General features: G+C 64.3%; 3 protein-coding genes and 1 long non-coding RNA gene across 6 annotated transcripts; 1 reads left to right on the forward strand and 3 right to left on the reverse strand.

Annotated features, from left to right (window-relative positions):
- Positions 1 to 205: 205 nt before the first annotated feature.
- On the reverse strand, positions 206 to 4652 carry SIX5 (SIX homeobox 5). Its single transcript, XM_004481540.5, has 3 exons — positions 3755 to 4652; positions 1949 to 2751; positions 206 to 1592 (listed from the first exon to the last, which is right to left on the reverse strand). Exons 1-3 carry the CDS (start codon positions 4552 to 4554, stop codon positions 973 to 975), a joined length of 2223 nt encoding a protein of 740 aa, XP_004481597.1. The 5' UTR covers positions 4555 to 4652; the 3' UTR covers positions 206 to 972.
- A 787-nt stretch (positions 4653 to 5439) lies between these two features.
- Positions 5440 to 14523, reverse strand: DMPK (DM1 protein kinase). Of its 3 annotated transcripts, none has more exons than XM_058280454.2 (15): positions 14209 to 14523; positions 12024 to 12115; positions 11744 to 11827; positions 11570 to 11665; positions 10924 to 11072; positions 10655 to 10748; positions 10264 to 10470; positions 9927 to 10190; positions 9273 to 9358; positions 8088 to 8199; positions 7370 to 7506; positions 7184 to 7281; positions 6972 to 7018; positions 6576 to 6661; positions 5440 to 6236 (listed from the first exon to the last, which is right to left on the reverse strand). In XM_058280454.2, exons 1-15 carry the CDS (start codon positions 14366 to 14368, stop codon positions 6077 to 6079), a joined length of 1872 nt encoding a protein of 623 aa, XP_058136437.1. In that variant the 5' UTR covers positions 14369 to 14523; the 3' UTR covers positions 5440 to 6076. The 3 variants fall into 3 exon arrangements, with proteins under 3 accessions (XP_058136437.1, XP_023441261.2, XP_058136438.1); XM_023585493.3 differs by having other exon boundaries at positions 6576 to 6665; XM_058280455.2 differs by lacking the exons at positions 6576 to 6661; positions 6972 to 7018 and having other exon boundaries at positions 6151 to 6236.
- On the forward strand, positions 7192 to 9057 carry LOC105744996 (uncharacterized). The gene is made up of 2 exons (XR_009181628.2): positions 7192 to 7291; positions 7408 to 9057. It is a non-coding gene; the product is annotated as an uncharacterized lncRNA (long non-coding RNA).
- Positions 14524 to 15677: 1154 nt separating the features above from the next.
- Positions 15678 to 22321, reverse strand: DMWD (DM1 locus, WD repeat containing). The gene is made up of 4 exons (XM_058280453.2): positions 21831 to 22321; positions 20504 to 20686; positions 17184 to 18428; positions 15678 to 16177 (listed from the first exon to the last, which is right to left on the reverse strand). Exons 1-4 carry the CDS (start codon positions 22269 to 22271, stop codon positions 16130 to 16132), a joined length of 1917 nt encoding a protein of 638 aa, XP_058136436.1. The 5' UTR covers positions 22272 to 22321; the 3' UTR covers positions 15678 to 16129.
- Positions 22322 to 22682: the final 361 nt, after the last annotated feature.

Here is a 22682-nt window from a genome sequence, read left to right on the forward strand (position 1 = left end):
CAAGGGAGACAATCCCAAGCTCTCCTGCCTCGCCCTGCTCCCTCAGCACTAGGCTGGTCCTGATATCCGAGAGCTGGAGGCCCCACTGCCCCAGGGTTTGGGGCTTTAAAGAAACCCTACAGCCCACACCTGCCCAAGCCATGGATCTGAACTCATAGCCCTCTTCTCCCTCAGGAAATAGAGATCAGAAAGCCAGAACCCCAGGTTGAACTTTCTGTAGTTCAGTTTTACTTAGGGCAGGTCATTTGGCAGGTAACCCACACCCCTATGGTTCTAGTTGTCTGTTCCTTTATTTTTTATTGATATGGAGGCATAACATGTCCTAGAAAAATAAAGATTTGGGATACAAACTAGACACAGGGAGGCGGGGATCGGGGTGCCTCCAGGGATGAGGGTGTCTTTGGTCTGGGGTTGGACATGAGGAGGGTGTTAGCCCAGGGAGGGTTGAGAGAGAAGGAAGACAGGCACCCCCTGCTCCACTGCCCTCCCCGCACCTGCATCCCTCTTCAGCAGGAAGTGCCAGAGCTGGGGGAGGGTCTATCTGTCCTCCACTGTGGAATTCCAAGCAGTTCTGAGAACACTGGATAACAGTGGCGCTATTAATAGTGTTTTAAGGAGTGACAGGGTGGGGTTCAGGGGAGGCTAGAAATCTAGCCTTTTGGCAGGGTTTTCAGCTCACAGCTAGTACCAGGTCAAGGGGGACAGGCCCTGAGTCAGGACCCCCAAGTCCTCCCATATGTGTGGGGAGACAGGGCAAGGAGAGGGCTGTAACAGAGATGGCCTCCCCATCCAGAGTGAGGTGGCGCTCCTGGACAGGGAGTGGATTGAGTAGTGATTCCCGGGGTCAGAGAGGCTGGCCCAGCTGGAGGGGTGTAGTGTAGAATCTTCGGGCTGTAGCTGTCTCGTTTTTAAGAAGTTCCCTGCTCCTGGGTCTATGAGCACCATTGTCAGAAGGGACGAGGCAGGGCTAAGTCACAGTTCCATGGGCTCTTCCACAGGCACCGACTGTAGCTGCGTTAAGACCTTGGCCTCAACTTCCAGCCCCTCATCAACCTCGCCCTCCGCTGTGGCCCCTAGGAGCAGCCCCTCAGGGTCGGGGTCTGGCAACCTCATCACGGTGGGGGGAGCCTGCGTCCCCAGCCCCTTCTCCACTTCAAGCAGCCCCTCTGTTCCTGTGCTCAGTTCTAGACCCACTGGCCAGATGGGCACAGCTGAGGATGACAGCATCAGCCCCTCGGGCAGGGGTGCTGGGAAACCAGGCAGGAGGCTGGAGGGGTCTGAGGAGAAGGGTAGACCGGTGGCAGTGGTGGTGGCAGCAGTGGGCGGTGGCAGTGGTGGCTGCTGCCCAGGAAGAGTGCCAAGGGCATGGGCCTCTGGGACAGTGGGGCTGGGGGCCACCGGGAGGGCTCCTTCGGGCACTGAGATGGCCGTCTCAGGCTTCAGGGGCAGGGCCAGGCTGGGGGCTGGTGGCAGGACCTGGGAGACCAGCATGCTGGTGGGGAAGGTGGCGGTGAGGATGATCTTGCCCTGCTGCACAGCCACACCCGTCACAATGGGGCTGCCAGACACGGGGTTCGCCAGGAGGAAGTTTCCTGTGGAGAGAGAAGATGGGCCAAGCGTAGAGTTAGAGAAAAGGCAGCTGGCCAGGGACAGACTGGGCTGCTGGCAGGCTGTCATCATGGAGACTGGCCAGAGGCAAAACGGAGCCTCTTGAGGGTGGGACCAAGTCTGCTTGGTGTGAGCCTCAGGGCCATGCACTAGGCCTGGCATGGAAAGGCTCCAGGCTGTGCCAGCAATGAGCCGCCCCCTCCCCCCTCCAGAAGGCACTGACTGAGCCAGGCCAGGGATGAGATACCTCCCTCCGGAAAGCCACTGACACCCCCTCCCTGAGATTACTGTGCTCCCCACCCAGCACTGGCCCAGGCCTGAGGGAGGCCCAAGAGAGTACCTGGGGCAGTGGCCGAAGGCAGCTGCAGGGCAGTCACGCCCACCCCGGAGTTTATCAGGTGCACGTTGGCAGGGCCTGCTGTGGCTGCCACTTTCACGGGGCTGCCTGGCCCAGCTGCCAACAGCTGCAGTGGCCCCACTGCCTGGGGCAGAGTCACCACCTGTGAGGTGGGCACCACCTGGGTCAGGTTCAGCAGTGGGGAGGTAGGGCCCAGTCCTGTAGGATACCCGGACGGTGGGGAAAGTGGCACCACTTGTGGAGCAGCCACAGTAGGTACAGGTCCTGGGGGCAGAGGAAAGGTGGCCGCTGGTGGGGGGCCAGGCACCACTTGGGGCAGGGGCCCTGGGGCCTCCTCTCCGGCTGGCCCTGATGCAGCTGCCTCATTCCCCTTGGCCTCAGGGGCCTCAGGCTGAGCCTCCTCCAGCCGAACCTCCCCCGTCTGGGGGTCCAGGACCAGGGAGGTCTTGGCCTCAGTGGCTCCTTGGAGGCTGGGCTGTGGTGGAAGGGCACCCCCACCAGCTGTGAGCAGCAGGGGGCCCAGGCTGGAGGCTTCTCCCAGGGCCAGGCTGTTGATGATGACCGGGCTCCCGTTGAGCAGCACTGCTGGGGAGCTGCTGGCAGCCAGAAAGCTCCCGTTCACCAGGATGGAGGAGGAGGCAGGGCATGGTGCAGGAGGGGCGGCCCCTGCCAAGAATATGGAGCCCTGGTCAGGGGCCTCTGCAGCCCCTGGGGCCATGCCCCTCTCCAGGTCCTCAGGACTTCCGCTGGACTCATCCTCAGTGGTGGGGTTGCCATCAGACTCGCTGGACAGAGATAGAAGATTATAAATGTGGCTCTGAAGGCTGTTGCCCCCCCATGCCATTCTGACTCTTGCACAGAGACAGCTGCCAGCCTACCCTACCCACAGGAGAATGGCCTGGCCGTGGCCTCCCAGCGTTTCCTGGCCCCATCTTTCTGGTACAGTTCCAGGGAGGTTCTGAAACCTCCCCAAGACACAGCCAGGCCCCAGGGACCCCAGGGCCTCTGCCATTGTTTTACTGATAGGGTTGCCCAATAGCTAAAGGTTGACAAGTGTGGGAGGGAAGAGGAGCTTTTTCCCCACCCCTGGGGCCTCAAGGCTCCAAAGAACCGCCCGGGCTGCTCCTGCGCCTCTCCAGCCAGGCTGAAAGCTGGCCAGTGGCCTAGGAGAGTGAGGAGGCGGCGGCCTGCTCAGTTCCCGGTGCCCTCCCCCGGGGAGGCAGAGAAGGCTGCGAGAGGCCGGCAGAACTGGGTGGGAGGGGAAGGGCTTGGGTTACAGGGAAACCGGAGCTGGGGAAGGTTCACGTTTCACAACAAAGACAGACGACGGGCCACGCTGTTTGGACCCTGAGGTGGGGTGGGGGGAGAGTAGCGGTCAGGGAAGAGCTGGGCTGCCCAGGGGGCCTGAACGAAGTCCGCACTGCGGTGGGGTGGACAAAGCATGCTCCCTCTGTTCCGCAGCCCTCTGGAGCCCTCTGTTTTCTCTATCTCCCCCTACTCTAGCCTGGAATCTGATGGGTTTGGAGCTGGAGCCCAGCGTGGAGTAGAGGAAAAGGTCTCCTCACCTCCGTGTAAGCAGCAGTGATATCAGGGGAGAGGGCGCGGGGCGTGCCCTTGTTGGAGCCTCGCTCACCCCCTGTGCCCCGTGGGCACGCGAGGATAGGAGCCTGAGGGATCCGCAGAGTTCAGCACTGCGAGGAGCTTGGGGGTGGGAAGGTGGGGTGGCTGGTGGATAGGAGACAGGTCTGCCCCGGGAAAGCGGGACTTGCACCTCCCGGGTGCCCTCACCTCTTGCAGGGCGCGCCGCCGCCGCCCCCGGTCCGGTCGCGCTGCCGCCGGTTCTTGAACCAGTTGCTGACCTGCGTGAGCGAGAGGCCGGTGAGCGAGGCCAGGCGGCGCTTCTCGTCGGGCGTGGGGTAGCGGTTGCCGCGGTAGCAGGCCTTGAGCGCCGCGCGGGAGCGCTCCTTGAAGCAGTACACTGTCTCCTCGCCGTCCCAGATGGTCTTGGGCAGCGGGAACTTCTTGCGCAGCCGGTACTTGTCCACCGCGCCCAGCGCGCGGCCGCGGGCCCGCTCGGCCTCGTGGTAGCGCGCGCGCAGGTAGAGGTCCTGCAGGAAGGCGTGGTGGGCGGCGGGGAAGGGGCGGCTCTCGAGGAGCCGGTAGAGCTCGGCGTACTCGCCCCGCTGGAAGGCCACCAGGGCCCGTGCGCGCAGCACCGGGTCGCTGCCACGTAGGCGCTCGGCCGGGGGCAGTGCGCCCAGGAAGCGGCTCAAGCGGCCGGCGTGGCCCGCCTGGAGCAGCGCCTCGCAGACGCACGCCACCTGCTCGGGCGAGAAGCGGAGGCCCGTGGGCGGCTCGGCAGCGGCCTCGGGGGGCGACCCAGGGCCGCCCGGGGCTCCCGGGCCCTCCGCTCCCGCCGCCGCCTCGCCCGCCCCGGCCCCGGCCGCCGCCGCCGCCTCACCCTCGGCCGCCTGCAAAGTCTGCAGGAGCTGGCGCGCTTCCTCCTCCTCCTCTTCGGTCGCCGCCACTGCCACCGCCTCCCCCCCGGCCGCTGGCCCCGCGCTCGGCTCCGCAGGCAAGGTAGCCATGTTTTGCAACTTTGGGAAGTTCCTCCCTCCTTCTCCTCCTCCCTCGGGCTTTCCCCAGCCCCCACCCCGCCAGGCCCCCCTCTCTGCCCCCCGCCCTGCGTGCTTCCCGAGCTTCTCGCCCAGGCGTCCCCGCGCGGCTCCCCCGACCAGGGCCTGGCCCCGCGCTCCCACTCGGGTCTCCGTCCCCGGGTCTGTGTGTGTCCGCCCCCTCCCCGTCTGCCCGTGATTCTCTTTGTTTTCCCTCCGCTTCTGGCCGCGCTTTCTGCCTCCCCCCCGCTTGTGTCTCTGGCTCAGGGCCTCAGTTTCCCCATCGGGACAACGGAGAGGGTAGCGGGCCGTCCGGGAGGGTTAAAGGCGCGAAGCCACCTCCTTCCCGAGACTTGAGCTCCTGCACGCATCGTCTCCAGAGCCCTGGGGAGACCCCCCCACTCCCCTCGCAGCCCTCGCTCCGCCCCTCGGAATTCCCGGCTCCGCGGAGAGGGGGGCGGGCCTGGCTGGGAGGAGGGGTGGGGGAAACGCGAGAGAAAGTTTGCGGCAACTTTGCTCCAGTCTACGTTCTGAGAGCGGATGCGCGTGGCCCGCGCAGGCGCAGTGGCGGGAGACAGCCGCGCGCTGGGCCCAGCCCCCTTCTTCCCCGTGACCGCCGCGGGGGTAGCACAGCTGGGCCACAGCTGGGCGGGGGCGGGGGCCCGGCGCGGCCCACTCGCCCTCCCCTATTGGCGGGAGGCCGGGGCCCCGCCCCTCGGCGTTGCCTACCCGCGGCCCTGATTCGCTAGTTTCTGGTCCGGCCAGCTTCTCACCAGGCCATTGGCCGCTGCCACGGCCCTCCCGACTGGCCCGCGGAGCAGCCTCCCGCCCGCACGCGGGGGACGCCGGAGCCTTGCGCAGATGAGAGGGCCTTTTATTTGCGAGGGTCGGGGGTGGGGCTCTAGGTGGGGAGAGACAATAAATACTGAGGAATGTCGGGGTCTCAGTGCATCCAAAACGTGGATGGGGTGCCGGGGTCCTGGAGCCTGTCAGCGAGTCGCAGGACAAGGTCAATAAATACCCAAACCGCGAGGCGGGCGGAGCCGGCCGTGGCTCCCGAGAGCAGCGCGCGTGAGGAGCGGGCGCGGAAGCCCCGGAAAGGCAAGGTGGGCGCGGCAGAAGGCCCCTGAGGGCGGCGGGGCTTGCGCCGAGCGCTGGACGTGTGCCGCGGGCACAGGACGTCCCGGGAACACAGGGGTTCGGGCACCAGGGGCATCTGCGGGCTGGGGGCGCAAGGAGCGGGGAGAGCGGCCGGGGGGCGCCCGTGGCCCGCCCCTCCCCACCGCGGCAGCTGCACGCCCGGCTCCCGGCCGCCCACGAGCCCTGGCTGCGGCCGCGGCCCCGGCTCCTCCCTCCCCAGCCGCCAGGAGGCGGGCCCGGATCCCAGGGAGGGCGCGCTCGGCGGCCGCGGATGGAGGCGGTGGGAGTGGACTCGGGGCCGGGTCCGCATCACCCGCGCCTCCCGCAGGGCCCGAGAGGAGGACAAGCTGTGGTTCTAGGGTTCAGGGGGCGAAGGTGGCTGCGGTGCGACGCCAGGCTGGAGAGGGATGGCCGGCGCGGGCCACCAGCCCAGGGCCGCCCAAGGGGGTGGCAGGAGCCAGAGCAGCGGCGAACAGGAGCAGGGAACGCGCCTCCGATAGGTCAGACCTAGGGACCTGCGGGCGAGAGGGAGGGATCAGGAATCGGGCGGTGCGCGCTTCTGATTGGCTCCTGGGGCTCGCCCCGCCTACATCCGTAGGTGGGTCCACAATCCTCCCCGCCGCGGCCCCGCCCCCGACAGCGAGGGCAGCTGTGGTTGGCCTGCTCGCAAGCCGCAAGCCCCTTCAGAACTCCTAATTGGCTGCTTAGCGGCCTGTGTTGATTGGCTGCCCGAGTATCCACCCTCCGTGCAGCAGGCTGAGCCGGACCCAGGCGAAGCCAAAGCTAAGACCCTGTGGGGGTGCGGGAGCGAGGCGCGGGCTGCGCGGCGGGCGTGCGTGGGCAGCCGGACGTACCCTGGCAGGGAGCAGCAGGTGGCGGCGGTGCATGGGGCCTGGCCCCACCAGCGGGCACTGGCCCAGAGCCACGGCCGGGGGGCCATCTAGCTGGAGAGAGAAGGGACAGGTGACCCGATCGGAGCCCAGGCCAGCCCGGCCGCCCTCGGCGGGGGCGAGAGACAGCAAGGAAAATGGAGGATCGAGGATCGAGGTTGCGGGGTGGGGGGGGGGGGGAGATCCAGGGAATTGGGTAAGCGGTGTGGACCGAAGTTGGTCCGGTACGTGGGGAACTGAATGGAGGGCGTCCCTCGTTTGGAGCCCCTCAGCGGTGGGCTGGGCCCTACATGTGGACGGGGAGAGGGATCTGTACAGGGAGGCAGTAGGCTTGAGGCAGGGAAAAGAGAGGGGTCTTACATGGGAAGGTGGATCCGTGGCCCGGGGACTGGGGACCCCCGTGACGGCTGGAAGGAGAAGAGAGAGGCGTAGGGCGAGTGGAAGGGCGGCGGAGGGCGGTGGCGCGGCGTGCCCCAGCCTGGGCCCTGCGCCCGCCCCCGGGTACCCACGCACGACCCCGTCGGGCCGCGGGCCCACCTCCCCCCTGGCGCCCTCAGGGAAGGGAGCCTCGCCTGCAGCTCCGTCTGCCTGCAGCTCCTCCATCCGCTCCTGCAGTTGCCGGACGTGCGCCTCCAGGTCTCGGTTCCTGGCCTCGGCCTCACGGAGTTGACTGCGGGGAGGTAAGGAGCGTGAGCCCGTTGGGCCCCGGCGACAGGGGCTGCCCGGGGTTGCGCTGGCCTCCGTGCCCTGGCCCTGACCTGGCAAAGTTCTTGTTGTCCGTGCGGATCGCCTCCAGCTCCCGGCCCAGGCTCTGCCGAGTCAGCACCTCCTCCTCCAGCGCCTCCTGGAGCTCCCGCAGCGTCACCTCGGCCTCGGCGGGAACTGCCGCTTCCGCCTGCAGATGGGGATCGGCTTTAGGGCTGCGGGAGGCACCCAGGACCCCCACTCTTCCTTCACTCCTCTGCTCCCCTAGTATCTCTGTGGGATGCCCACAGTCACTGCAAAAGCCTGAGCCTCTCTTGGTCTCCAGCCTTTGGTCTGGTCTCCCACCATGCACCTTCCACACAGCAACCAAAAGATTGTTCCTAAAACTCCAGCTTAAGTTGACCATGTCCCTCCCTTGCTCATAAAATCTCCAGCTCCCTCGTGTTCTCAGGAGCAGGCCTGGGTACCAAAAAGCCCTGCTTGGGGGTTCCCAGTGGACCCTCCAACCTCTGTTGGCCCTCAGCCATACTTCCCTCTTCTCAGGGTCAAGAACAGATTTGTTGATTCTCAGTTCAGGCCCTTTGCCCTCCGGGTTCTCTCTGGCAACCACTTGGCCCTTTTCTTCTTGGGCCTGCTAAAGCCTGCTGCACCCCCATTAACACCTTCCTGTGCCAACATTAGTTTTTTCTGAGGGATCATCTCAGGCTGCTTGTCTCCTTATTTTGTTTTCTGCCTTCCTTTGTCCCTGACCGACCCTCTCCTCCCGCTTACCGTTTTCTCTGGTGGCGGCACAGTGGGCTCCAGGCTGGAAGCTTGCACGTGTGGCTCAGGCATCGGCTCAGCCTCCAGTTCCATGGGTGTGGGGCCTGGGACCTCCTCGTCCCTGGCACGAGAGAGGAGGAGAGGGCAGGGAGAGCCAGCCCCACCCATCCCCTGGGTTTAGGACCAGGGCTCCCCAGCATGTGGCAGTTGGGGTCTGGAGCTCAAAGCAGCCAAACCCCAAAACCCCATGGTTTGAGGTTGATTTGCCAGGTCTTCCTGGTTGGAAAAGGCCTGTGCCTCGCCTGACCTTGAGCCCCTGGGAGCTGCCATTGAGGGTCTGTCCATTTCATCACTGAGTGACCTTTGCCAGCCCCTCTCAGAGCCTCAGGACTGTGGGGGTAGAGGGGGTGGTCCAGTGATTCCTGCCAGTCCCCCAGCTCTGGCCACCTCCCAGGGTCTGGTCTAAGAGTGGGTTAAGTTCCAAGACAGTGGTTCTCAACATCAGCACTCCCCCCGCATACTCTGGGAGGGGTACAGTCCCGCCCTGAGAATAGAAAGTCACACTAAAAGTGGATGTCCCCTCCAACCCAGCAACCCCACTTGTAGAAATATGTCCCAAGAACCTACTTATCCTGGACACACACCAAGACTGACCTGCTGGCTGCTCACCCCAGGGAGGATGGGCTAAATAAATAGGATGCTACCTAGCAGCTCACTAATGATAAACAGTGGGGTTTGCAATACATTATCCAGTATTAAAAGCCAGTTAGAAACAACACATTCACAGGGGGGTTAAGTGTGTGGGGCCAGGGTCCTCCCTGGAGAGTGGGCTTCATTTTGCTTAGCATGTTTCCTCATTTATCTGCAAAAAGCAATCAATATATTTGTGTGATATTTCTTAAAGGTCTTATGCTTATGTCAGTGACTCAATGGGTTTGTGACTTTTAAGGTTGATATAAGATTCTAAAATTCTCATTTTCTACGAGTCTAAGGTTCCATGACTCCAAACTGGAAAACGAGGTGAAGATTAAAAGAATTGGGACAGGCCTGAGGTTTTACAACTGAATGTAGAATTGTAAAGGACGCAGCACTGGTTCTGCACTCCTGTGGGCCGGCGAACGCCAAGGTGATCCCAGAACCCCCAGCGTCGTCCGGGCACCCCCTCCTCACGGGGCAGGGAGGGCTAGTGCTCACCTGAGGGCCGTGCAGGAGTAGGAATAGCCCACGAATGGCAGGTGGACGCCGAGCGGCACGCCCTCCCGCATGTCTGACAGGGTCTCCTGCGCAAGGGAAGCACACACGTGGCCCTGGTGGTCAGGGCCCGTCCCTCACCCCCGTCTGGTTTGGGCTTAAATGCTCCCCTCAAGCCACCCCAACTAAAGTGGCCCCTCCCACCATTTCCTTTTCTTGCAGCCTGTTGCCTTCCCTCAGGGCACTTGCCACAGTATAAATCCTGCTTCTCTAGATGGTGAGGGACTGGGGCTGACCTGGTCATTGCTGGGTTCCCAGCACTGCCAAGCACAAGGGCACCCAGTCCCAGTTTGTTGAGGGGGAGTTGAGAGAGATGGTCTAAGGAAGGAGGGTCGCTGCTCAGATAGCCCCCTCCTCCAGGAAGCCTTCCAGGACCTTCCATGCTTGGTCAGGAACCCCCTTGGACTCTCTGTCCCAGCCCTGATCACGCTAGGGAAGGACCTGTCCCCCCACCGGACTGAGCCTTGGTCACTGCTGGGTCCCCAGCACTGGGCAGGCACACAAGCAGGCGCTCAGGGCAGTGAATGGTCTCAGGGCCCCCACTTTACGGAGGAAGAGCGAGGGTCCCCTCAGCCGCAAAGGGGCGCAGGTACCCACCCCGCCGCCGTTCACCATGGCAGTGAGCCCGTCCTCTACCACATCGAAGTTGCACGTGTCCGTGGCACCCTCAAAGTCTGGGGTAAAGGGTGGGGTGCTGTTGCGGAGTCCATCCCAGTCGAGGCCAAAGAAGAAAGGATGCTTCCTGAAGTCACCGGCCCCGTCCCGGCCCAGTCGCATCTCCGGGGGACACAGCAGCCGTTGGATGAGGTCTCGGGCCTCCTCGGGGACCGCAGCATCTGCCAGCGGCAGAGACAGGTGCTCCTGCCCGGAAGCGGGAATATTAGCCTGGGAGCAGCGGTGGGGGCGGGTTCCAGGCTCCCCGAGCCACGCTCACCTTGTAGTGGACAATCTTGCCGTAGGTCTCGGCCGTGGAGTCGGCGTAGAAGGGCGTCTGCCCGTAGAACATTTCATAGGCGAACACGCCCAGCGCCCACCAGTCACACTCAGGCCCGTAGGTGCGCGTCCCGGGCCCGCCGCTCACGGCCTGCAGGATCTCAGGGGACAGGTAGTCCGGGGTGCCCACGGCCACAAGCGACTGCACCTGTGCCAAGCGGACCAGAGCTAGGCCCCTCCCCGCGCCGGCCGCGGGCCCCACCCCTGCCCTGGGGCCCCCACCCCCGGTCACGCCCCGAGCGCTTAGTCCCACCCTCTGCCGGCTCCAAACGCGCACCCAGGCCGGGTGGCCGCGCTCTGCACCCCTCGGTCCCCGCTCCTGACCCGCTCACCGTTCCGTCCTCCTGCAGCTTGAGGCAGGAGCCGAAGTCCGCCAAGCGGATGTGGCCGCAGCGGTCCAGCAAGATGTTGTCGGGTTTTATGTCCCTGCGCCGTGGGGGCGGGGGAGGGTGTGCAGATGGGGAGGGACGATAAGTGCACCTCCCTCCCACCCGGTCTCGCCCCGCTGGGCCGCGCTGCCCGGCGCCCCTCCCTCTCGAGGGCTGTCCCCTCCAGAGGCCCCTCCTGGCCAGGCGCAGGTCCTCGGCCCGGCCGCGCCCACCTGTGCACGTAGCCCAGCCGGTGCACCGAGTCAATGGCCATGACGATCTCCGCCAGGTAGAAGCGCGCCATCTCGGCCGGGATCCGCTCCCCAAACTTGCTCAGCAGCGTTAGCAGGTCTCCGCCCACGTAGTACTCCATGACCAGGTACTGGCAAAGGGCACGGGGCTTGGTGGTCTCAGCGCCGTTCGCTGAGGTCCCCGAGACGCAGGATTTCAGGCAGGAGACTCCACAACCTCAGCCCCGTGAGAGCCCAAGAGGTCTTCCAGGCCCAGTCACAGACGCCCCCCAAAATGTTCTCCCCAGATGTCACTGGACTGAGGTCACTCCCCCAGAGAGAACCGGAGAAAAAGCGATCCCAGAGACCTCCCAAGGCCCAGAGTACAGAGCGTCGCTGCCTCCTGCCCGGTGGCAGGAGCCAGCCCATTCCAGGAAGGAGGCTCCCCCAAGAGGGTCCTCGCGGGGTTCTCCAAGCCCACCCCGGAGAGCGCGTGACAGCGCGCCCAGCCCAGCGAAGGCCGCCCGCTCGTCGCCCTGAGGCGCCTGCGTACCACACCCGGAGCCCCAGAGACCCCCCTCCAGCGGCGCCAGCCTTTCCCGGGACAGCTCCCTCCACCCTAGCGCCCCTGCCCGCTCCGCGCGCTCACTAGGTAGTTCTCGTCCTGGAAGGCGAAGTGCAGCTGCGTGATCCAGCGCCGGTCCCCGTTCACCAGCACATCCCTCTCTTCTCGAAAGCACGACACCTGCGGGGCAGCCGGGGCGCTGAAGCGGCGGGTGCGGGGCCAGGTCCTCGGCGCCCCCCCACCAGCGCCCGCCCTCACCTCGCCCCTCTTCAGCATGTCCCACTTGTTCATGATCTTCATGGCGTACACCTGGCCCGTCTGCTTCATCTTCACCACCGCCACCTAAGGGCCAAGGCAGGGTGACACGGGCGCGGCCGGCAGCCGGGCGCTGAGCGGCCTGCACGCGCCCCTGGCCCCGCCCCCTGGCTCCAGGCCCGCCCCCACCGCCCGCCTCGGCCATTCATCAATTTCCAAGGCCCCGCCCACCGGCCGTCAAGCCCGTCCCCCTCCCCGAGCTCCCGCCGCGCTCAGGGCTCACCTCGCTGAACGCCCCGCGTCCGATCACTTTCAGAATCTCGAAGTCATCCCTCTGCAGTCGGACCTGCTTAAGCCTCGCTGCGATGGGCTCCGCTGAGGAAGGGTGGAGAACCGGGGATCACTGGGGCCGACACTGGAGAGGCGGGGGCAAGTCCCTCTTTCTGCCCCCGTCTCCCTCTCTCTCGGCCTCTGCATTTCCCCTAACCACGAGATTTCCCACAAAGCCACTGCGTGAGGTTCAGGGGACCCCAGACTTCCCTCCCCTGGAGGTGAGAGGCCTGGGAAACCCTTTTGGGGTCAGGCATGGGCCCCGCGGGCTGTGGTGGGTGCCGGCTCGAGAGGACGGTCAACTAACGTCAGCAGAAGGGAAGGCCACTGGCCTTGGACCTCAGGACCTTCCCCCAGCCCCCAGGTGAGGCTTAAGATACTGCGTCCCCTCCCTGGGCCCCACCCCCGGCTCCTTATTTAGTCAAGTCTTGGGTTACAGCGGGGACATCCATCCCTACCCAGCACCTCCGGATTCAGAGGCAGGTGCTGTGGCTCCACACTGTGGGAGACACGGGATTCGGGGATGAGGGCCGGGAGGACGCCAGGGAAGGGCGGGGCCAGCCCTCCCGCGGGCAGGAAGGGCTGTATTACCCCTTAGTTACAGATGGGGAAACCAAGGTCACGCAGCTTGGAATGTTCAACTGGGCGGTAGGGAGGGGGACCGGCCCGGGCAGAGGCCTGAGCCTCAGGGACTCTGGGCTCCTGGAAGGGAAGCAGCACCCGCTGGCGAGGCGGGAGGGACCGAGGGCCGGGTATGGGTGGGAGAGCGGAGGCTGGGGTGGGCCCTGGAGGGGAGCACTGGCCCGCGGGGTCGGGGGAGAGTGGGCCCGGGAAGCAGCAGCCAGGGCGCAGGGCTGGGGAGGAGGCGAGAGCCAAGACACTGAGCCCTTTTAAGGCAGCGGGAACCCAGGCCCCCTCCCCCGCGCCGCCGGCCTGGCGGGGAGGGGCCGCAGGATTCGGGCTCGGGCCACAAAAGGAGCGCTCCTTACCGGCGAGCCAGCCCCCCTGCCCCCACCCTCACGCCAGGCCTCAGTTTACCCTGCCAGCTGAGCACAGCCCTCTGCAAAGAGGAGCCTGGGAGAGTAACCAGGGCCCTGGGCGGGGGGAGGTTCTTCCAGAGGCTGGAAGGCTGAGCCCTTGGCCTCCACCTTCTCATCTGTGGAAGGGGCAGAGGGAGAGGAGGGGGCCTGGGACGGAATGGGAGAGACACCGGTGAGGGGAGAGCCACAGAGGGTGGAGTGACCGGAAACAGACCGGGGCCCACCGAGACCAAGAGCGAGCCAGTGCATGGCAAACAAGTGGAGGGGCAGAGTGGCAGCGTGAGAGAGGGACAGCGACCGCAGCGGCCTGCGCCTGGGCTGATGGAAGGGCAGGGCTGGGGCCGCAGTTGAAGCCTCTTCTCTCCTGCAAGAGTCGGCTTTGGGGGTCCTGAACTCTGAGGACCAAAGGGCGTGGGAATCAGTGGAGGGCCCGGATGGCTCAGGCAGGCTTGGAGGGACCAGAGGATTGGGGCCGTGAAACCAACAGAAGTGGCCTCCTCAGTGGGGGTCGGAAGGCACGCGGGGTGGCGCCTGTCCACAGCGCTGGTTCTTCCCCAGGCCAGCCTGAGTCACCGCGCCCTCCCCGGGCTTGGGCACCTGTTGGGGCAGCTGGGGAGGCTGGCGCCAAACACCTGCCTGCTGGCCGCGCCCCTGGCAGCTGCCCCATGCTGTCCCTCCCTGCCTGCCTGTCCCCAGGCTCTGGGAAACCACAGTGGAGGGCCATGAGCCATTGGGTCCCGTTGGGGGGCTCCTAGGGGTGGGGCTCCCAGTGTGCCCCTGGGCCTGGACACAGGCAAGGGCCAGAGGCACCACGGGGGGGCTGTGCCCAGTCCAGCCCGCCACAGCTCCTGCCGCCCCCTGGGCTGTGGTTGTGGTCTCGAGTCATGGCTGCCCTGGCCTCTGCTGACCCTGTCCTGCCGGGATGGGGAAGACCATGGCACCCAGGGCCAAGCTCTGGGGCCCTGGCATGGACAATCTGCCCGTGTCCCTGCTGCCTGCCCCCCTACAGCTAGGCCTCCCGCCCCCAACCCACTTCCTGCCTCTGCCCTGGCTCCCACCCATTCGCCCCTGGTGGGGCCCAAGCAAGCAGACACTCACCCCACTGCAAAAAGTCGGCCACGTACTTGTCCTGGGCCAGGTCGGAGGCGCCCAGCTCCTGGTGGACGCCCAGGAGAAGGTCGAGCAGGGGCTCCAGCCCCAGGAAGCCGGGGTCCAGCACCAGCTGCTGGAGCCGCCGCAGCCGCACCTCGGCTGACATGTCGGACAGGCAGCACCATGTCCCCCTTCCCGGGCCGGGGCTCGGGCTCCTCCTGACACTGGGACGTCAGCCCCCGTCCAGGCCCCGCGGCCCTGGCCGCATGTCTGCCCGTCCCCGGCTGTCCCCTGGGCCTCTCTGGCCACTTCTCTCTGCTGCTGAGGCCTCCTCCTCTTCTCCCCACCCCCTCGGTCCAGCCCCCCTCCCGCCTCCCAGCCTTAACCCCTCACAAGCCGGCCCCCCCTCAACTCCTTCCTTCCAGGGCCCCTCTGGACCATTCAGCGTTTAATGGGGGGGGGGGAACCTCAAATCTTAGCCCCCCCTCCTTTAAAAGGTGGATAGAGGAAAACTACAGGTGTGACAGATGTCAAAGATGAGCCCGCCCATTCCCTAGAGGGGGCCAATTGAGGTTCAGCAAGATCCAGGCAACACCCCCAAACCCCAAGCAGGGGTGGAGAGAGGGGGGCTGAGGCCAGGGCAGCTTCTCGGGTGACTCAACCATGGATTCCAACTTTGGGACAGTTAAATTTAGCCCTCGGGCCCCCTGCTTCACACTGCCTTTCTGGCAGGAGGTGAGGAAGGGGTGGTGAGGTGAGAAGCAGGAGGCGAGGCTCAGGAGCGGGACCAGGGGTGACCCGCTGGCCAAAGCCTGGGGGAGGCGGGTGGTACAGCAAAGTCCTCCTCAGGCCAAGGAGACCCCAAAATAGCTTCTTGGACCCTGGCCGGATAGCCACATTCCTGCCCGGGCTGGGATTAGAAACAGAAACATTTCGGGGGTGGAAGGCGGGGCGGGAGCCACCACTCCCGGCGCTGGGTGGGCGGGATGGCCCCGCGGCAGGGGTCTTCCCGGGGCGGCTGTGCTGGAGAGGAAGTCCTGGCCTCTAGCAGCGCCCGGCAGCGGGCTCAGGGGAAAGACTTGTCCTCGGAGCAGCCGAGACCCTTAGTCCAGGGGACCACCAAGAACCGCCAGGGGGAAGCATCCGGACAGGCCCTTCTTAAAAACTCTGGATATTTCATGTGGACAGCTTGGGCACTTGAAGCCTTTTGAAATCTCCCGCTGAAGACTCTGGAGGGGGTCCTGGCTATCCCCCTCTCTCAAGAGGCCGGGGGTGCCCCTCTTTGGCCCAAGGGCCCTGCTGCGCCAGCCATGGTTCCCCCCCCCAACCCCTCCACCCGCTGGAAGGTTCTTCCGGCGACTCCCAGGGGGCGGGGCTGAAGTTCTCCCCGGCTGGAGTGGGGGACTCTAAGAGGGGGCAGCACCCCCACTCCTGCCACACCGCCAGGAACGGAACAGAGAGGCCGGGCCCAGGGCTATGAAAACTGGGGACTTTAGTATAAATAAGAGGTCCTGAGGGCGGGGAGGGCCCCTGAGGGGCTTCCATAATTTAACACTCTGAGAGAAGCACAGACCGTAGCCACGGAGGGGCGGGCTGGGGAGGGCAGGAGCCCCGCCCCAGGAGGGGTGCGCTGAGAAGGTGGGCTCTGGCGGGCGGGGGGCTCCCCCCCAGGAGTGACCAGTCACATGCTGGGGACAGGGATGAGGGTAACACTGACGTCTGGGGGGGCGGGTCATTGTACTTGGCAGTGGGTGGGGACAAGGCTGCGGCCACACATTCCCCCTCCTGTCTGGCCGGTCAGGGAGACCCTCTGTCCCCCAAGTTTGTGCAGGCGGGGGAGGGGCGCAGTCCGTCGCCATGGTTAGTCCTGTTAATCCGCCGTGGAGTGAGCTCAGCAGGGAGGGGGCAGGCTGGGCCGCCCAGGGCTTCACACCACCGTGCCACTCGGGGAGCTGCCGGGCTGGGAGGAGACGCCCTGCGGGGAGAGGGGAGGGAGGGTCAGGGGCCACCGGGGGCTGTGACCAGACCCCCAGAGGCTGCTGCTCTAGGCTCCCTGGCTGATCCTGACCAGAGGGTGGGGGAGGGAGAGGGGGAAACTGGGGTCTCCTCTGACTTGGGGGTCCTGAAATTCTGGAGAAAACCCTCCGGGACAGTCCTACCTCTACCACTGACTTGCTGGGTGACCTGGGCCAACCTCCTTCCCCTGTCTGGGCCTCGGTCTCCTCATCTGGGAACTAGGGAGACAGAAGGGGCTCTGTCAGGGCTCACCAGGGCCCCCATGCTCCAGTGCCCTCAACTGACACTCTGAGACCGCGACCCAGGACTCTAGATTCCAAAACCATCCAGGAGCAGAGCTGCGGCCTACACCTGCCAGCTGAGAACCCGCACCCGGCCCTGAGCTACTGACAGAGCCGGGTCCACTGCTCCCAAATTCACCAGGCCCACGGCCCCCCAGGAGGGGGAAGCACCCGGTCGCCCAGCCATCTCAAAGGCTTTCTGCTCTAAGAGGTGACAGGACAGGTCAGGGCGGGGCTGCGGTGACCGGCCCAAGGTCACAGTGAACAGGCCTGGAGGCAGGGACCCAGGGCCCCCCGCCTCCAGCACGGAGCTGGGATCCCTCGCTCAGCCGCTCAGCCTTGCCTGGGGATGCTTAGCTTGGCCCACAGCGTTTCTGAAAGTTTCACCATTTAAAAACTTAACTTGCCACAGAAGTGCAGCTTCTGCTTCAGCTCACCAGCGGCTGGACCAGGCCATGCCGCTCTCAGACGAGCCTTGGGCCATGGTCCCCACCACCCGCAGCTACCCACCCCGACAGCCTAAGCCCGTCTGCCGACTCAAGGCCCGGGGTTCTAGAAGTGCATCCTCTAGGGCTGCAGTGGCTCTGTGCTTGGACTCTTAAGCTTTCATCCCACTGTGAGGATGGTGACAAGGGCCTGGGCCAAGAGTCCTGCCGGGTCCGGGGGCCCCTGGGAGCCACTCACCGCCTTGCCGGGCCGGGCCCAGGTGCAGATGAGGCCCTCCTGGCAGGCGGTGATGATGCAGTCCTCCAGGAAGAGGAGGACGGTCAGGCGCTCCTGGGCGATCTTCTTGCACACCAGGGGCTCGAGCAGCGGCACCTCGTGGATGCGCGGGCACAGCGCAGTGCCCAGTACCTTGGCCGGGTCCAGCCGGCTGCGGGGGGCTGGGCCGCTAGGCTTGTCCCCGCCGCCCCCGCCCCCGCCCCGGCTGATGTTGCCAAGGCTGTGGTAGCGCTTGTGCTCCTTCTCGGCGCCCCGGTCCCGCCGCTCCTGCAGCGTGAGGGTGGCGAAGCGGCCGATGCTGAACGGGGTGCCGGGCTCTGCCGCCGCCCCGGGGCCCCCCGCCTTGCTGCCGCCTGCCGGGTGCGGGAGGCTGTTGGAGCGGGACAGGGAACGGGGCAGGGCGCCGGGACCTGGCTCCCCGCCCCGTGAGCTGCTGGTGGCCGGTGGCGTGGTGCTGGGGGTGCCGGGGAGGGTGCGGGTGCGGGCCAGGGGCGGGTGCGGGTAAAGCACATCTTCCGTGAGGTCCCACAGGCAGAACTGCGTGTCCTGGCCGGCTGAGCCGAAGCGGTAGGTGATGGAGCCGGCCTTGGGCAGCGGGGAGAGTGGGGCGCCCCCCGCCTCAGGCTCTTCCTCCTCCTCGCCACTTCGCTCCCCATCACCACCTGCTGCTGACGCCTCCTCAGCCCGCGTGGTGTAGGGGTCGAAGGCCACAGCATTGACCCAGGACTTGTGGCCGTGGCCGCGGGCCACCACCCGCCCCTCAGTGAAGGACCACACGGTGACCAGGTCATCCTCGCCACCGGTCACCACGTAGCGTCCGTCAGGGCTCCAGCACACACAGAGCAGGCCCCCAAAGTAGCTCTTCATGAGCCCGCGCAGCAGCATGGAGTCGAAGTGGAAGACGCGCAGGCAGCCATCTTGGCTGACGCAGGCCAGGTGCCGGCCATCGGGCGAGAAGGCAAACTCGTTGAGCGGCCCCTCCCCGACCGCCCACTTGGCCAGGGGGTTGCGGGGCGCCTTGCTCTTGGCCGCGTAGACGGCGAAGCCCTCGCCCTGCTTCAGCAGGCTGTACTGGGGTGGGGCTGAGACACACGGGTGGCCGACGTTGTACAGGTACAGGTGGCCGCTGGCATGGGACGCCAGGAACAGGCTCTCCGACTCCGGTAGCCACTTCAGATAGGTCACCTTGGTCTTGTCGATCAGCCGCTGCCGGGAAGACAGGCCAGGGCTGGGAGGCAGCCACAGGCCCCGCAGCCCTCCTCCCCAGCCAGGCCCTCAGACCCACCCAGTTCCCCCAAGTGGGGTCGGGTGGGGTCCAGGGCTGAGGGCACCCACTCTCCTCACGGAGAAGCCCCCAAACTGAGGCAGGGAGACAGATCCTGGGTCATGGGAAGGCAGGGAAACAAAGGACTACCTGTGAGGTGGCTGCAGGGGCTCCGAGGAGCCTTGATGCACCATCTTTGGAAAGGGGACAGTTCTGTCCTTCCAGGAATTGCCCTCTCTCTGTCTAACCCTTTCCACCATCTTCACCATGTCAGACTTAAGGCAAGACATTTATTCACAGAATGCCAGCTTCACAAAGGAGGGGATCTCTGGAGCTCATGGTTCCATCCCCAGCACACAAAACAGTGCACCCAAGAGGTGGCTTGGAAATCTTGGCTGGCTGGGTGAGCCTTCAAAACATACCTAGAATCTGACCTCTTCTCCACCCCGACTCCTGGCACCCCGGTTCCAGCGCCATCCAGCCTGCAGTGGCCTCCTAACCGGCCTTCAGGTCTCCAGGCCGTGGACTGCTCTCTGCACAGCGGCCTGAGAGCTCTGTTAAAGTAAGAGTGGGCACAGGCCACTGTCCCACTTGGCACACTCCTGAAACCTTTGGCCAACAGGTTCCAGAGTGAATTAAGCCCTGATGCCCTCAGGTAGCCATTGGATGCACTGAATTAACTTCCTGCCCAGAGTCTACCGGTTGTCTCCCATCCTTGGAAGAATGGAGAAAACAGTAACTCAACTCATTTCTGGGCTCTAGGGTTCAGTTGAGGAAGCCCAGTTGACAAGAGCTGCTCCAGAGGCTTCTATCTAAGAGTAAATGCCAAAGTCCTTTCCATGGCCTTCCAGATCCTACACAATTTGGTCCCTCCGCATTATTTCTCAGAGCTCACCTATCCTGTCCCCCTCAAAAACTGCTCCAGCCGTGCAGCCTTTGTGTTGTCCTCCTATGGGGGCTTTTGCACCAGCAGTTGCCTTTACATAGAGTGCCCTACCCCCAGAGAACTTTCCTCACCTCCTCAGGTCTTTATTTCAACTTCAACTCCTAGTGAGGCCTTGCCTACCACCCTATTTAAAAGCCACCAAGCATTCCCATGCCCCTTCCCAGCTGGATTTTTCTCCGTGGCACTGATCCCCTTCTGCCATACAGGATACCAAACTGATTTGATAAGCGCCTCGCACATGCACACGCGCGCACACACACACCTGCTAGACTGAAAGCTCCATGCAGGCAGGGGCTTTTGTCTGTTCTGTTCAGGGTGGTGTGATATCCCAAGTACCAAGTGCTCAGAGCAGTAACCCAGTGTCTAGCACAGAGTGAGGGCTCAATAAATATTTCCTGGATGGATGAGCCAATTCATTTTTAACCCGTTCAATGTCCCACTCACTCCCTTCGGTCATTCCTCATTCTGAGAATCTCTGTGGAGCACCTCCTTTGGAGTAGCAAGAAAGATACAGGCCGGGGGGAGTCCCTACCTGTGGACATGTCCTCTTGTGCCAAGTTAGCCAGGACTGAGCAATCTCCATGTCTGATTTTTACAACAGTCCTATGAAGTAGGGATGAGGATCCCCATTTGTAGAGGAGGAAAACTGAGGCTCGGAGAGGAACGGTCACTTTCCCAAAGTCAGGTAGTGTATAAATAGTGCAGCAGGAGGATTTGAATCCAAAGCCCACAGAGGAGAGAAGTTGAAGAGCAAAGGCTCTGGAATCAGACCAATCCCAGCTTCTGACTAGCCTCGCTTTGTTCACCTGCAAACTGGGCCTCACGACTCCTTTCCTATCAGTTGATGAGAACTCAGGGAACAACACACTTAGCACAGGGCTCATGAACAGCTAGTGCAGCTGTGATTATTAGCAGCTGCCATTGCATTAGCTGCTGCCTGTCGTCCTGTTCTTATCACCTCTCCCTCATCTTGCCCAGAGAAGCACTGTATATTGCTTCCCAGGTGATACAGTCCCCTGGCAAACACTGTGTGTGGGGGGCACGGTTCTGGGCCCTGGGGCCCACAATCACCTCTTCGTTGAATAGCTTGCTGGTGTCCTTCTTGATGAGGTCCAGGTACTGCACCTGGCCAGCCGAGAACCCCACCAGCAGGGAGATGGTCTCCGTGGCAGCAGTAAACTGGTTGAAGTCATGGCAGGTAGGCTGGGTGCCCTTATAGATCCTCTTGTCAATTGGCTTGTTGAGGTCAATGGACTTGAGTGATGGGAGAAAAGGGGTTAATGGTTTAAGCCACTGAGAGGAAGGAAGAGGTTGTTGAGGTTGGGAAAACCACGAAGAGGAAGCAGGGTTATATCCCTGAGGGAAGTGGGTAGGTCGATGGGTAAGTGGGGAGGGAGGGCACGACCACAGACAGGAAGGGGCCCCCAAATCAGAGAGAGAAGAGGGGAAATCAGAGAGGAAGGAGTCCCTTCCCCCTCCTGCCCCAGCATGACTGCAGTGCCTCCTCAAAGGTGGGGCCCCGCACAACTTCAGGGACACCAGGCCCAGAGCATGAGGGTTCAGGGTCCCCATTGTCCCTGAACTTCCATTCCCTTTCAGCCCTGCCCTGCGACCTCAGCAACTCCCTTGGGCCTTAGTACAATACTCCAGATCCCCCAAATCTCAGATCACCCTAATTCCCAATATTCCAGGAAACCCTTCACCCTGCAGTCCCTAAGCCTCAAGCCACCCCCAGCACAGTCCAGTGACCTAGTAAACCTCATGATCCTCCAAATGTTAGGAACCTTCATCACCTCCAGGCTCTCCATCGCCATAAACTCCAGGGGCCTCATCCCCTCTGGGACCTACACTTCACAGACATCCATCATGGTGCAGGTGGAGGATTCTGCCTGCTAGGGCCCTCTCATCACCTCCACATCTTCCATCAGCTCAGAGATTCTCCTTTCTTCTAGCCAGAGTCCCAATTTCCTCTAGCTGATTCCGATTACCGCTAACCTCCCCATAATTTCCAGAATCCCCTTCACCTCTGGACTTTCCAAGTCTCAAGACCACCTCCCCACCCCCACCCCCCATCACCTCCAGGTTGCAACCTCAGTGTTCTCAATGGCTTCTGAGCACGCAACACCTCAGTATTCCTCTCCAGAACTCCTCCCACCTCGCGACCCCCATGCCAAACCTGGCGGAATCCCACACCAACTCAAGATTCACTATCATCAAGATACCCAGCATCCTCCTTTCGGAATCCTGCATCACCTCAAGAATCCTCTGCCCCCGGAAGGTCCAGCTCATCTAGAATGCCCATCCCTCGTCCATTCGGGGACGCTCTTGGCACCTCTGGACCACCTCAGGGACCACCATCCTCTCCGCACCCATGGCCCCATAACCGCGGGCCGCTCACCCGTTGGCTCCCGCGGCGGCAGCAGCCGGGGTAGAAATAGAGCTCGCGGCCCAAGTTGAAGCAGACGCGGTCTCCTCCCGCGCCGAGCCCGGCGGGTGTGACGGGCGGCTCCCCGGACCCGGCGCCGTTGGGCTCCCCGAGGCGCACGAGGCTCAGGCGCACGGCGGGCAGCGCGGGCCCGGGGCCTGCGGGCGGTGGGGACGGCGCGGGGCCGGCGGCCCCAGGGCCGGAGGCGGAGGCAGGGCCGGGCGGGGGCTGCGGCGGCTGCGGCTGCGGCTGCGCCGGGGTCTGGGCGGAAGCCGGACCAGACCTACGAGCGGTGCCGTCCCCGGGGAGCAGTTTGTAGAAGCCCTCGCGGGTGCGGAACTGCGACTTGATCTCGGCGCAGTCCCCCATGGCGGCGCCGGGGCCCGAGCCGCCCTCCGCGCCGCCCGCCGCCATCTTGGGCGCCCCCCGGGCCCCGCCGCTGCCCCACCGCCGCCCGCCGCCGGGCCCCTGCCGGAAGCCGCGGTCCCCTGCCGGAAGCCGCGGTCCCGCGCCGGAAGAGGTGTGGCCGTTGCCCGGGCGACGCCTCTTCGATTGGCAACAGGGTCGGAAGGTGGGACAAGCTCCGGCGGTGGTTCGCGTGAGGGTTCTGGGACTGTAGGCGGGGCTAAAAGGTAGGCGGGGCCCTCCAGCGGGAGACCGCCAGGGGTTGGCTGCGGGGGCGTGGCCAGGAGGAAAACATAACGCCCTAGCAACAACTCCTGGGGAACTGTTTGCCTAGCAACGGAGAGAGCCGCAGGCTTTGTTCCTCTCCCGGCCCTTCCAGGACATCATAGATGACCCCAGGTAATAGGGTAGTGTCTCCTT

Source organism: Dasypus novemcinctus, chromosome 18 (assembly GCF_030445035.2).
Source record: "Dasypus novemcinctus isolate mDasNov1 chromosome 18, mDasNov1.1.hap2, whole genome shotgun sequence".
Taxonomy (NCBI): domain Eukaryota; kingdom Metazoa; phylum Chordata; class Mammalia; order Cingulata; family Dasypodidae; genus Dasypus; species Dasypus novemcinctus.